The sequence below is a fragment of the Panulirus ornatus genome, chromosome 58, assembly GCF_036320965.1.
Source record: "Panulirus ornatus isolate Po-2019 chromosome 58, ASM3632096v1, whole genome shotgun sequence".
Lineage (NCBI taxonomy): Eukaryota > Metazoa > Arthropoda > Malacostraca > Decapoda > Palinuridae > Panulirus > Panulirus ornatus.
The window spans coordinates 14,109,533-14,123,283 of NC_092281.1; the positions used below are offsets into that span (position 1 = coordinate 14,109,533).

At 37.5% G+C, this 13,751-nt stretch overlaps 1 protein-coding gene across 1 annotated transcript in view; it reads left to right on the forward strand.

Annotated features, from left to right (window-relative positions):
- Slmap (Sarcolemma associated protein) overlaps positions 1 to 13,751 on the forward strand; it is a 169,605-nt gene that overhangs the window by 729 nt on the left and 155,125 nt on the right. The window contains exon 2 of the mRNA XM_071695361.1: positions 9,516 to 10,071. Coding sequence (XP_071551462.1) covers positions 9,949 to 10,071 — 123 coding nt within the window. The 5' untranslated portion in view covers positions 9,516 to 9,948. The remainder of the gene's footprint in view (positions 1 to 9,515; positions 10,072 to 13,751) is intronic.

Here is a 13,751-nt window from a genome sequence, read left to right on the forward strand (position 1 = left end):
AATGTACACTACATCTAGTGGATATTACAAAGGCTCTGACTGACTTCACTATCGTTGGCATTTTTATCATGAATAGATATTTTGTTTAAAGGTCGAATTATACTGCCTTGAGTTAGGGAGTTTGTTTTTTGTCTTTTTCTCTCATGTTTAAATTATGTGCTATTGTTTGATTATGTATGGTGCATTTAGATTACATCTGTTGAAGCTTGTTAGGTATGGATGTTGTTTTGTAATAAGTATAATTATTATATTTAAGACAATATTCTTTTAAGTGGATGTGATGATACTATCCCATGGTCTACCAGTTGCTGTATGGCTCACAAGCCACTTAGTGTAAAAACACTAGTAAGAAAGTGTAAATTTAGTTGAACCTAACCATTCTACAGTCAAATCCTAAAACTTGATCTAACAATTCTAGCCTTACATTATACCTAAACAACCACCGTAAAACCGAACCTAACCTCCATGGTGTTTAACTGAGAACAGGGACACTGCTCTGGCATGGACAGCTCCAGTCTCAAGCAGAGTAGTGATCTGTGGGCCCCTGTGGAAGAAGTAGGGTGGTTTGTATTTTCTTTAAATCTTCAGAAAATCAAACGCACAGTGAAAATTTTATTTTAGTTTTATATCTCGTGCTCTGAGGGCCCCCCTGGAAACAGCTGGGTGGTTTTTATTTTCCTTAAATCTTTAGAAGATCAGAAACCACATGCACTGAAAATTTTACTTCAGTCTATTTATCTCTAACAGCCATCTTCAGGTGAGAAAGTGGAAGTTGGTAAGAATGGCACATGCACGTCATCATCACTTATGTGTATGGTAGAATACTATAATTGCCCTGTTCATCCAGTATCTTGGTATTGTGATTACCTCATAAACAAATGGCAGATCTGTAATCTATTGTCAGCACTTTCCTTTCCTAATTGGTACATTCCTCTGGTACGTAACTTGGTTAAAGCATAGTGCTATGATGTTATTATATGTGGAATGTAAAAGAATTTCTCATGGATTGTTGTGAAGAATAGAACAAGACTGTGGAATATGATTTGGATTAGTTTCTTTTCTTATCCCATGATAGTAAATTAGTTGATATAATGATGAGGTGTATGAACTGGAGAATGCTGCTTTAATCATTGTAAAACTTGAAGAAATACTGTAAAAATTAATAATACGTATGGAAACCTCACCTAGCTTACCTTAGCAGATAAGGTTTACTCTGATTTAATTCATTGTTGTAGTTGAAGTGCATCAACAACTTTGTTGCCTGCATCCTTCTGCCATGTTGTTAAGAATATTTTCTAAACATGTTCGCAACCAGATGCTTTACTTTTATATCCATTTACTGCTTGTGAATGAAATATATGTCCAGCAACTGGTCATAAGCAATAGACCATCTGGCATATTCTTTCAGATAACACTGAAAATAAGGTTAGTTTTGGCTGCTAGGAGAATTTTGTTTAGGTTTTCATAGGTTCAGATAATTTTTGCATGTTTCACATGTGTTTATATAAATTAGCATCACATTATCCTCGAAGCTCTTGCTACGTTTGACTTTATCATCATAAATTTGAAGAGATGTTCCGAATCCAACTCCTTCAGTCTTTATATATTCTCCATGATAAGTCTCTGCATTCCGTAAGAAATTTTGGAGATTTCAGTAATGTACACATTAACCCCTGATTTTATGTAGGATTAAGGGCAGATATTGTGTTTCTTGTGAGACTTACAAATTTTTCTTCATAGTATTTCTAGGATTTTATGTTATAGGTTTTGGTGATAGTACCAAGTGTAGTCTTCATCTTTGCTACATTTTCATTTGTGTGCAGGATAATTTAGACAATGCTGTCATAATAGCATGAGAGGGTTGGGCATTGAAAATTACTTATCAGTTGTATGATATTAAGTTTTTAATGTTTTCTCCTGAAAATGTGTGATCTTTGTGCATGAATGATTTGGAAGCCCCATTTTGTACCTTTAATATGTAAGAGTTTATTATGGTTATTACAAGACTCCCATCTTTGTTTCCTCTAAACCTCCAACACTACATCTTTCCCCTGTCCTTCCACCTGTCATTATGTCAGTTTCTTCATTCATTTTCTCCTTATGCTCACTTTTCTGTCAGTCAGACTGGGCTCACTAGTATGCCTGCTTCTGACACCATTTTGTATGCTTATCACCCTTCCAAATATTACCCTCATGCAATTCAGTTCCAGTCTATTCACCTTTTTTTGTGCGTTCAGAGCCCAAATATTGCATCCATTCAACACTTTTGGGACTTGTGATACCTTCTAACACATGTAGGGCAATGTACAGTCTCAGGGCTGATGAAACCAAGGCATATGAAGTAGGTGAGGTTTAACAGTGGAGTAGTCTGTGGAGCTTTAGAAGGGTAGTCTCTGTTTTTCGTAGTGTATATGTGACAACTTGATATATGATTTATGAAAAAATTTCTTTTCCCAATATGACTCGGATGAAACACCCTCAGTTATGGCCATCATGGGTGAAAGGAAGATTGATTAAAAAGAAATATATAGAGCTCTATATCTGTTTGCAGTTCTGTCTTGTAAAGGTTTTGGGAAGAAGGAAAGATGAAACAAGGAAAAGAGTTCCACACTGCTGTTTAAGGGAAGGAGGAGGTATCATAATGGTCTATCCTTGCATGGCAGGTGCAGGCCTTGATGACAATGTTATATGCAGACAGTTCATGAAAGCAGTGGCTCGCATTATGCTACCTTGCTAAAGCAGAGGTAGACAGGTACAAAAAAAAGGCATTATTGTTATTATTATTGGTGTCGTTATTTTTTCTTGTTCACTGATTTCTGTGTTATTCAGGTAGTGCCAGGAACAGGTGAAGAATGGCTTTGTTTACTCTCTTATACTTGCAAGCCATCATGTGCATACACTGAAACCATTATTATTTAATCTGTATATGGATGGAGCTGAGAGGAGGTAAAAAGCAAGGGTCTTTGAGGGACAGATCTGCAGTATGGTGGGATGGAGAGTGGCATGGGAGGTGAATCAATTGATGTTTGGAGGTGGCAGACTTCAAACAGAAAATTTGGAAGCTTGTGGCAGTTTGGGAGTGTGTTTGAAAGGAAAAAGGTGAGAGGGAATGATAACAAAGTATAAGTTAATACGGTATAGTAGGGAGGTGAAACGGGATGGTCATGGTGTAAAGTTTGAATAAGGACCAGAAGGAAATCACGTGCTTTGGGCTTCTGCTATTGGATGACTGTAAATGGACCCTTGATGGCTGAAGGGAGCTTCAAGGTGGAAGTATGGGGCTAAGGTCCTTGTTATCATAAGGAGCCAAAGGTTGGAGAGTTAAGTGCCTCTTATGGCAAAGGTGGGTATGTCTGATTGTCTTTTGTCCCCAACATTGTTGTATGAATATGTCTTGGACTTTGAATGCAAAAGAAAGGGGAAAGGGTGATCGTGCTGGAAATTAAATGCCTGGGAATGATAAGTGGTGTGATACAGGATATTATATTATCATTTATTTCTGTTTGTCTTGTTATAGGGGGCCTCAGGCCCCTGGAAGGCCATATGCCCTCCCTTCCCCAGGTCCTTTGTCAGCCAAGGTAGAGCACCAAACATCAATACTTTTTTAAGAGTAGATTTTACAAGTATCAAGAGGATCAGCAATTTTTGCATGAGGATTTTAGAATTAGAAGACATGTGAACAGAATCCTTCCTTGTGATACTTTGGAGTCTGGTGAAAAGGAATAACATGGAGCCTGTACCAGGAAATTACTAAGTATCATTAAGGGAGGTGTATTACCGGTATTACCTGTCTGGGTATTGTAGGGTCAGTGATTGTTGCATAGTGAGCCAGCACTTCATTGGTTGTCAGGTTGTACTCTTCTGACCCAGGTAGTTGTCTTTTCTTTCTGTCTCGCATACACATGGACTGCTGACATTCTGCCCAAAAACATACATTCACTCCTTGCCACAAACAACTCTTCATGATGCTTAACTCACACAACTCAGTCTTCGTAACTCTAGATTTCTGCAGTGAGTGCTGTGTGTTTGCCCTGCAATTTGGCTAAATGGTAGGTGCAGTAGATAGAAATAGTATGTAGGAACATTAGATGAAGTAGTTGGTTAGATCATTAGGCAAAAGCAATAGGTAGATCTATTAGGTAGAAGTAATCATAGTATTCTCCAGAAACAGTGCACTAGAGTTGCAATTCTGTCACTGGCCTAGTAAGGATGATGCTCTAAAGGCTAAGAAGTGGCACTAGAGGGATTGGGCATCAGAGATATGTATATGTACATAGAGTGGACCACTCTCTGGAAATTATTAAAACTTACTGAACAAATACAAATACACTCCAGTGCCTGAAAAGTATGTCTTACTATCCTGATTGTGGAGGCCTGTACACTAGAACCTAAGTAGCTTAACATTAGAAGACCATTGATGCAGATTGGTCTTAGGTCAAGTTTTGGAATTCAGTGAACCTTCAAGACAGTTGTAAGGTGTACTTAAGACTTTTCAAAACTGCCTTGTGTTCTTTCAGCACATAATCTAAAAACTATCCATCATATATCCTAGTAGCTTTATGGTAGGGTGCGACTTTGATAATTCAGAGGTCATGAATTACATTTCTCCAGGGAGCCCAGTGTGAATATACTTTTGAAGCTTTTACAAGTGTCATATCTTTGTATGGGTTTTTCTCATTTACTTTCAAGTTACATAAAAATATGTGACTGCATTGCATGTGGTGTCAGTCTTACAACATATTGATTTTAACTTGTTCCTCTCATCAAAAAAAATCTGCTTGTGATGTCAGTCTTATAACAAATTAACTTTAACTTGTTCCTTTCTCATCAAACATTCATTTGGAAAATAAAATCTACCTTAGGATTAGATTACAAACATTGTAATATAGTTGCAAAAGTACCACAGTGATTGTGATTAAAATTTTGTCGGTAATGGCAGAGTAAAATTTAGATTAGGTCTGTTAGTTCTGGTTTCCAGACATTTCATTATTTAATAAAAGTTTTATGATTACCTTAGAGAGTGCACCCATACAGCATGGTATATAGGTTGTTGTCAGTCTTGGTTTCTTATATAACTTGTTACATCAGGTTTTTCAGAATTTTGTTTAGGGACTTTTTTTTTCCTACCATATCATCTTTATGGGTAATATGATTGATGAAGTCATTTCTACTGCTGCTGTAAAGCATTCATTACAATATCAGCCTCAAAATGTGATACTTTACACAACTCAGGTGAAGAAGTAATTGGAATACATACATTTATAAAATGAAAATCTGTATATGTTTTATAGCGTAGGATTTGAATCTCTTCAGTGTAATCTTGAATTATTCATTTGTCAGATTTGAGCATAAGCAAATGGAATTTTGTATGATATGAATTAGGGGGTGGGTTGGGCCATTTCTTTCGTCTGTTTCCTTGCGCTACCTCGCAAACGCGGGAGACAGCGACAAAGCAAAAAAAAAAAAAAAAATGAATTAGTGAAATACTATCAGATATGAAAATGAATGAACAGCCTGTAATCAAGAGAAAAAGATATGCTTGTGTGATGAAGGCCATTATCTTTTGTATTGCTTGAGGCAACTTCTCTTTATGGTGTGAATCTATTTAGCAATATTGTCAGTAATGAATGTGATCACTTTGTCTAAATTTTTTTCATATGTAATTGTCATGACTGGTTTGAAACAGATTTTGTGAACGTTGCATTTGGTTAACTTTTAGGAGGTATTACTTTAGAATTTAACAAGAGGCCTATAGTTTGGCCAAACCTTTTGAAGGTTTTCTGAGTAACACTGCTACTACTGTCTGTAATGATTTCATTTAATGAGTCATGATTTTATAGGGCAAGGATATTGCATTCTTTACTTTTAGTAGTTTACTTGCTTCTCTGTTACATTATCTTTTATTTCTCTTGTGGCTAATCTTTGCTATCTCCTAAGTAATACTTTTTCTTGGTGTAGTATTGATACAGTGATTTATCTTTATTGTATCTTTTCCAAGTTTTGCTTCTAATTGGATTTTGCAGCAGGTGTATATGTCTACTCTGAGTGCTTGTTTTTCTGCCCTTTCACAAGAAAATTGTAGATAGGAAATTTACACCTGTGTCTCACTGTATGTGAGCACAATCTTATTAGCCTGACAACTCGAGAACAATTCATGATAATGATAAAGATCATTTTTACACCACAGGTAACCCCCTGTGCAAGTAACGAACTGATCTGATTTTGCGGCTGTCATAAACCAGTTGAAAGATATGAAAAACCTTGGAGTAATAGTATCTAACAATGTAACCTTCAGCAATCACAGCAACAACAGATGTCTTCTCAAGAAGGATGTTGAACTGGATCTTGTTGATTTTAGAGACCAAAGAAATTAAGCCAGCGATAATATTATTCGAGATGCTAATTCTTTCATGAATTGAATATTGCTGTCTTTTAAAGTCACTATAAGGCTGGCAGAATTGCAGAATTAGGGGTTCAGAGATCTTTCATATCCTCCATTAACGTAGTAAAGGGACGTAATTACTGGGGATAGGTGAAATCTCAGAGGCTTCACTCCGTGGAATGCAAGTGTGAGGTATATCATCATCTTTACTTGGAGGATCTGAGATGGTATGGTTTCAAACTCAGACTTGGATATAACATCCTACTGGCATGACAGGCATGGAAAACTGTAAAATATTACCTTTGAAATTCAAAGGTGCAATATGAACTAAAAGAGCAAATACTGTAAACATCTGGGGTCCAAAGCTCTTAAAAGCTCTCTTTACAATCATCCGAAACACCATGGGATGCATGGTACAGAAATTTTAAGAGCGCACAGGACAAGTACCTACAAAGTATAGCAGACCAGTTAGTCTCTTGGGGCTATGTAGGCCTGCAGGCTGCAGCTTTAAACAACTTTAACCAGATATGCCAATTGTAGGTAACAATTGGATGTTGTTAATGTTTGTTCATTATGAAAAGAAAATTTATATTAACACTTTACCTGATGAAATATAGACAAATTTTTGTTGTTGGTATTGCAATACCTGTTTTGAGAAGTGGAGTCAGTTATTCTGCTACAAAATCTTAGTGAAGCTCTGTATCACTTATTACTGATACAAGAAAGGATACCTAATAGGTACATTGGAGAGAATTTATATGCAGGCATGTAGAGGATAGGGGAGTTAGAATACTGCCCACGTATTCCCTTCGTGTTGTAGAAGGTGACTAAGAGGGGCAAGAGCGGATGGCTGGAAAAATTCCCATCCTACATTACTTTCCAATGGAAAGAACAGAGCAAGGAGCCACGTGAGGATTTTTCCCTATAAGGCTCTGTCATCTGTTAGAATAATGGTTACAGTACTTCACTGATCAAAAGGACAGTATCACTAACACCAAGGAATTGGATATAGTTTATGTGAAGTGAACAGACATCCTAATATCTGTAGAGCAGTCCTTTTGAGTTGTATGTCCTTCAGTCTCCCATGAACTCCAGGGGATGCAAAAATGCTCCATTTTTAGAGGAAATGAACATAATTGTCCCATTTGTTAAGATTACTACCTGCACACCGTATGGCTGCAAGGAAATTTTGCAATCATCAAGCATATGTATTGTAAATAGTTAAAGTCTAATAAGATTTTGAACTATAGATCTCTGTTGATTAGCCTGTGATCATAAAAAGAGTAACATCTTGCATACCCAATTACTGCTGTCATATAATGCCCTTCACTTTCAAATATTAACATACAAATATTTACCCTCGTAATCATGTTCTTATAAAGGATGTATAATGAAATCTGTTTGTTTAGTTGTTTTTTTCTGGTGTTTTAGCTGCTGGTAATAAAGTTTATATTTTTGTCTTTATTCAAGGATGCCCCACTTTCAACTCCAGGAGTACTGGTCACTAGTTTTATGCCATTAGTGTTAATTGAAAATTTTGGTTATGATGCATCCAGAGGTGATGTTTACTACATATGTATAAAAATTAGAATTGTGTTTATTGCATGTAATATCATTATAATAGTTAATAAAATTTTGTGTTTTTTGCTGACATTTCATCATGACAAAGCACTGTAACATTCTTTGACCAATTATTTGTTTGATATTGCAACCATTTTATTTTATGCAGGTAGATCTAGTGCCCAAATCCTTGGAACCGATTGGTTTGGATTTTGGATTATAGATACTGATCTTTCCTGTGGGATATTCTCATTTTTAAATGTTATTTTAAGAATTGTATGTAAATAAGAACTGGTAGAAAATTTAGAAAACATTATTTTATTACTTTTTCAAAAATTTTCCATGTCTGCTTGTAATGAGTGTAACATTGAGGTTGAGATTAGCAATCATATATTAGAAGTGCTTTAGGTTAGATGCCATTATAAGGGTGGAACAAGAGCAAGCACCTCAGGAATTACAAAAGTAACTGTTAAAAGTGTGGATGATTATTACCTCATTTTAGATGTTTGAATATACCTATAAGTCATACTATTTCTGAATTACAGTTCCCTCTAGGGCCAGTTTTATCATGAGTGTTCATACTGTCGTCAGCTTCTTTGTCTAAAAACATTGTTGGCATAACATTTATTGCAGTTGCTATGTTGCCATCCTGCTTTACTAGATTTCGTCTATGAGGCATTGGTCTGGTGGAGATGAAATTTGTGGTAGGAATTCAGTGTGGGATTTGATTATTACTATCTTTCATGAAGCCAAAAGCCTTTGATTCACAGACCTGAATTTTTTTTCTGACTTTATGAAAGTAATTCACAGAATCTTACAACCATTTCTCTCAGCTTTCAAAATTTCTTTGCAGAGGGACCATTATTGCATTTAGATTTTCTACTCTACATAATAAAAAGAAAAGGTGTTTGTTTTCCACTTCCATTCACTATTGTTTTATGAATGTCCTGTACTGTGACCTGTATTTATAAGAATTGTTAGTTGTGCTATTAAGGTTGGATAATATCTCTGGTTGTTAAATACCGTTTGTGGAGTGGGTGGAGACCCAAGTCTCATAAGGTGTAGTCAGTTTCTGCATATCTCATTTTCAGTGATGTATGTACAGTTCTGGTAGTATATGTCCAGCAAGCAGAACTCTCCATAAAGATTTGTATGTAATTTTTTTTCCAAAATATTCACAAAGAATGTATAATTGAAACATTACTGAATGTTATTGTGTTCTTTTGCAAATTGTGTACATTGTGTACATATCTTCTCTATATATTTGTGTTACATGAGAATTGCAGTTTAACTGTTGCTAATTATAATAGTTATGATATGCAATAACTTGAGTGAAATTGTTATATGTATGAATTTGTTGAACTAACTGTACATATTTTTCTTAATATGCAAATGTGTTTTCTTTTGCTGGGTCAGTATTTCATAGTGTTTGTTTTTTCATTTGCATTATTATAGGTTGTGCTACCTGCATTTTTTCTTAAGGGTAATGAATTGCTATTTTGAAGATATGATTTTGACACTGAAGAATTTGTATGGTAATGTTCTAAACAGTGCTTTTCCTCTCTTATTCCAGACATTTACATAGAGGGTGCAAGCCACAGGAGCTGCAAACAGTGATAGGTGCTGTTGTGTAATGTGCAGGGCCTGGTGCTGTCTGATGGGCTTTTAATTGAAAATTGTGTATTTATAAGTGACTGTGGTGGGCATCATAACTGTTTTTTGAAGAAATTCTAAGGATGTGAAACTTTGTGTTACTCTTTTGATACAAGTGATTCATAGTGATATTTCAGTGACAAAGACAGACTTAACTAATTTTATAGTACAGTTTATGTGACTTGAAATCTGGATCTGTGGTAAAAAAAAACAAAGTGAAATAGTCTTGCTAAATATGACCGTGTGTTTACTTGTGCATCAGCTAACTTGCCAATGTAGTAGAGGAAAAAAGGCCTAGTTTGTTTTACTAGGCCCCAGAGACAAGTCATCATTGGGCCTGTGGCTTAGGTTTGATGGTGAACATTGTTGGTGTTCGTACGTTGGTCCCCCCCACTGTGGGCGGCCCCCCTATTACTGAATCCAAGATGACGGCACGAGCCATACTGCAGTGTCGACCCAATTCACATCCTTTCCCTGTAAGTAGTCAAACTTTTCACTGTATTGTTGAGTTGGTCATTAGCATGACAGGTTTAAGTCTCCAGAAACATAGTTGGAGGAAGATATGTTTAGCACTTAGTTTTTTATTTAGCACCTTTTATAGCTTAGCATTCTTACTGAATGTTTTGTGATAAACATTTAGATAATCCATATATTCATACAACTATTTAAGTAGTTGTTTATTTTTCGAATGAATTTATGGCATTTGTTTATCACATTGCCATGTATATATAGCATTCAGTTAAATGGATAAGAAAATATTTAGGAAGCTTTTTTTATCCTACATAAGGCCAAAGCTAGAATATGCTTTAAAAGGTTGGTCATTGCACCCAAAGAAGCACAAGGAAGTGATAGAAAAGGTTCAGACAGGACTGACAAAGATTTTACCAGAATTAAGAGAATTGAGTTACAGAGAAAGGTTAAAGGCTTTGAATTTCCTGAGATTAGAAGAGTTAGGGGTTACCAGATCACATGTTTAAGTTTTGAAACACTGATGACACTGAACAGTTCTTCCAAAAATGTAGGGATAGATTAACCAGAGGACATAACACAAAACTAAGAAACAAAGATTTACAGTTCTGGAGAAAGTGCATGATTAGTAATGTTCTGTGGAAGGTGTTATGAATATATTGTGTGAGAGGAAGACTACTAAAAGCAAAGGCATGTGTGTGAGCAGGTGGAGAGGAGGTCAAGTGGTTCCAGTTGAAGTTGTGTCTTCAGCAGTTGTGTGTGATGATGCCACCGTGTTACTTTAATCTCTATGGATGTGGAGGTGAGAGAGAGGTAAATGTGAGGGTCTTAGAGTAATGGAAAAGGAGGTCCTGGGACTCTGGGAGGGTAGTCAGTTACTGTTTGCTTATGACATGGCACACATGGTAGATTTGACTGAGAAGCTGCAAAAGCTGGTACATAGTTTGGGAATGTTTGAAGGGAGAAAGTTTGAAGCAAATATTAATGAAAGTAAGATCATCAGGTTTTGCCATGGAGGGAGAGAGGTGAGTTGGAATTTGAATTTGAATGAACAGAACTTGGAAGAAGTGAAGTGTTTATATATACCAGGGAGTGGATGCAGCAGTGAATAGAAACCATTGGAGTTGAAGTAAGGGGTCTAAGGTCCTGGTTGTATTGAGGTTTAGAGAAGTAGGTCGCCATCTGGGAAGGCAAGATGGAAATAGTAAGTGGTCCCGATGGTGTTGTTTGGATGTACATTTTACAGCTGTTCTAATCCTGTGGTTTCTTATTAGATACCTTTAAAGTCAGTTAGAAGTGATAATGTATATTCTTAAAAAATTATTTTAAATTTTGGTGGGTGATTGTTATGTAATTTTGAAAACTTCAGGTTTTAAATTGCACTGGAGAGGTGTAATAACTACTGTCTAAATATTCCCTTAGACCAAGGCCTTCACATCGTATGGTATTATTCCATCCATTCTTGTCTAGTTGCCGCAAGGTTTGATAAACCTCAAAGTTTTGTTCAGGGTAATAATTGGAGTGCACGGTTCAGTATTAACTTATATAAACCTTGTTACAGTGCTTCAAGTTGATCTATAAAAGTAGTCACGAGTGCCCATTGTTCTCTTATATAACCAGTGTTGCGTTTGACAGAACGGACCTTGTTGATTTGTGGCATTAGACGAGGTTAGCTTTTTTTTCTGCTTAGGTAAGCGTTGCCACAGCCAATTATTGATTGATAATGTTTGTTTTGTTTTTGAAAATATCCGTCTACAGTTTTACAGTAAAGTCTTGAGTACTTAAATGTTTGACAGGGTCATGCCTCTGGTGATAAGTGCACATACTTAATCTGTTGCCCGCCATCTGCATTGGTATGAAGCTCGGCTCTCTCCCTCCTACCTCCCCTGGTCCCTCACCCCTCTCCCCTCACCTATCTGGACTAGTTCATTAAGCAAGGCCGGCACTCATGGGCTGAAGGTGCTCATCGACAGCCGTGATATGCTGCTGTTGCTTGCTACTAGTGGGACAGGGATGTTAAATATGGTAGACACAAAGACTGTTGTTATGGGTGCGGTATAGTAGTCAATTATTCAGGTAGGGTAGTTTAGTAGCATTAGTGGTCAGGGAAGCTGATGTGATTACAGGATACATGTATGGATGTGAAGTCGGAAAATAGGATAGTGTGTTTGTTGTGAACAAAGAGGGTGGTTTGGTGTCATCGATGGACGTGGAGGATGGTGTAACGTATATATTGCACGTGGAGGGTGACATATTCAGAGTGTGTATCGTGTACAGTTAGGATGGACTGGGAGAGTCGTTTGTGGTGAATAAACTTGATGTTCTCCGTTTTTGTGTACACGGTACCTTTGGATTTCAGAGGTAGTATTTCACAGTCTTCCATGTTTGGCGTGCCAGTCGGATGTTATATGCGAATGTAAGTTGGGAACATGCGTAGGATTTTCCAGGTAGTGATGATTATATACCTCCCGTCTGCTATATAGGGAGTATAGCCTCAAACATTACAGCCGTTGACTTTAGTTTCTTTACCACATTGATATGGGCTGTGGAAGATTTTTGAAGTAAGGATGGTTCAGTAGGTTATGGTGCTCCGTCAGGGTGGTGTAGAATTTTAGTGGACTGGTAGAATGGTTTATTGGGTTATTGTCTACAGTTAGGGTGCTGTAGGGTAGTATGGTGTAAGGGGAGGGTGATGTGCAAGCATGGTGTTTTACAGGGTCATGGTGTATAGATGTGGTGTGTACAGTGTTATAGTGTAAGTAGGTAAATAGGTTATAGTGTACGGGTTGTAATGTACCTAGAGTGTTGCAGTTAGGATGGTGTAAAGGACACGGTGCACAGGTAGGTCAGTGTAATGGTGAAAAGAATATGGTGTACAGATAGGGTAATTTTAAGTGTTTGCTGTACATAGGATGGTGCAGAAGGTTATGGTGTTGTGGTAGCGTGGTGTAGAAAGTTTGGGTTTACAGGTAGTGTAGGGGGATATACGATTGAAATAGTTGATGTGTAAGGAGAGTGGTTTAGAAGCATGTGTTTGACTTAGATGGTGATATAAAGGTTTATGGTGGTTAGGGAGGGTGGTGCAGACAGTTGTAGTAAATGAGGAGGGTGGTTTTAAAGTTGTATGGTGGGGCTAGAGGTGGCAGGAGAGTTATGGTGGCCGTAGAGGATGGTGAAGGTATGGCTAGAAGGTTGTGGCTGTGGTGTCATGAAGGGATTAGGGAGGCGGAATGTTATTCCTGGAGCTGTAATAGTGTGTCTGCCTTCCCTCCTCCAGCCCGTCTGTGCCTGGCGACACTACTTCATATATTCAGTATGTGGATTACATTATTGGTATGATTCATTGTGTCATACCTACAGTTGTGGTGTTGAACCTATTGGTTGAGTTTGAGCGTGTCCTAGTATGGGCAGTGGTGTAGGTGCCACACTGGGCACTCCTTGTGCCTCCTCCTGCTCCACCGCCCGCTACCCCACAACATTGGCATTGACACACGACACCACCTAAACGCCAGGCACGGCGGGCGAGGGCAGGGGTCTAGGTTAGGAATGTCACCAGCCAGCCAGCCACTCCCTTCTCCACGATGGATCTTCAACTACTTCCTCTTGTCATAGTTAGTAATGCAGGAAGGGGACCTCTCTACCCCCCTCCCCCGTTCTAATCTACTGCCAATTACTGAGAGGGAGGGTT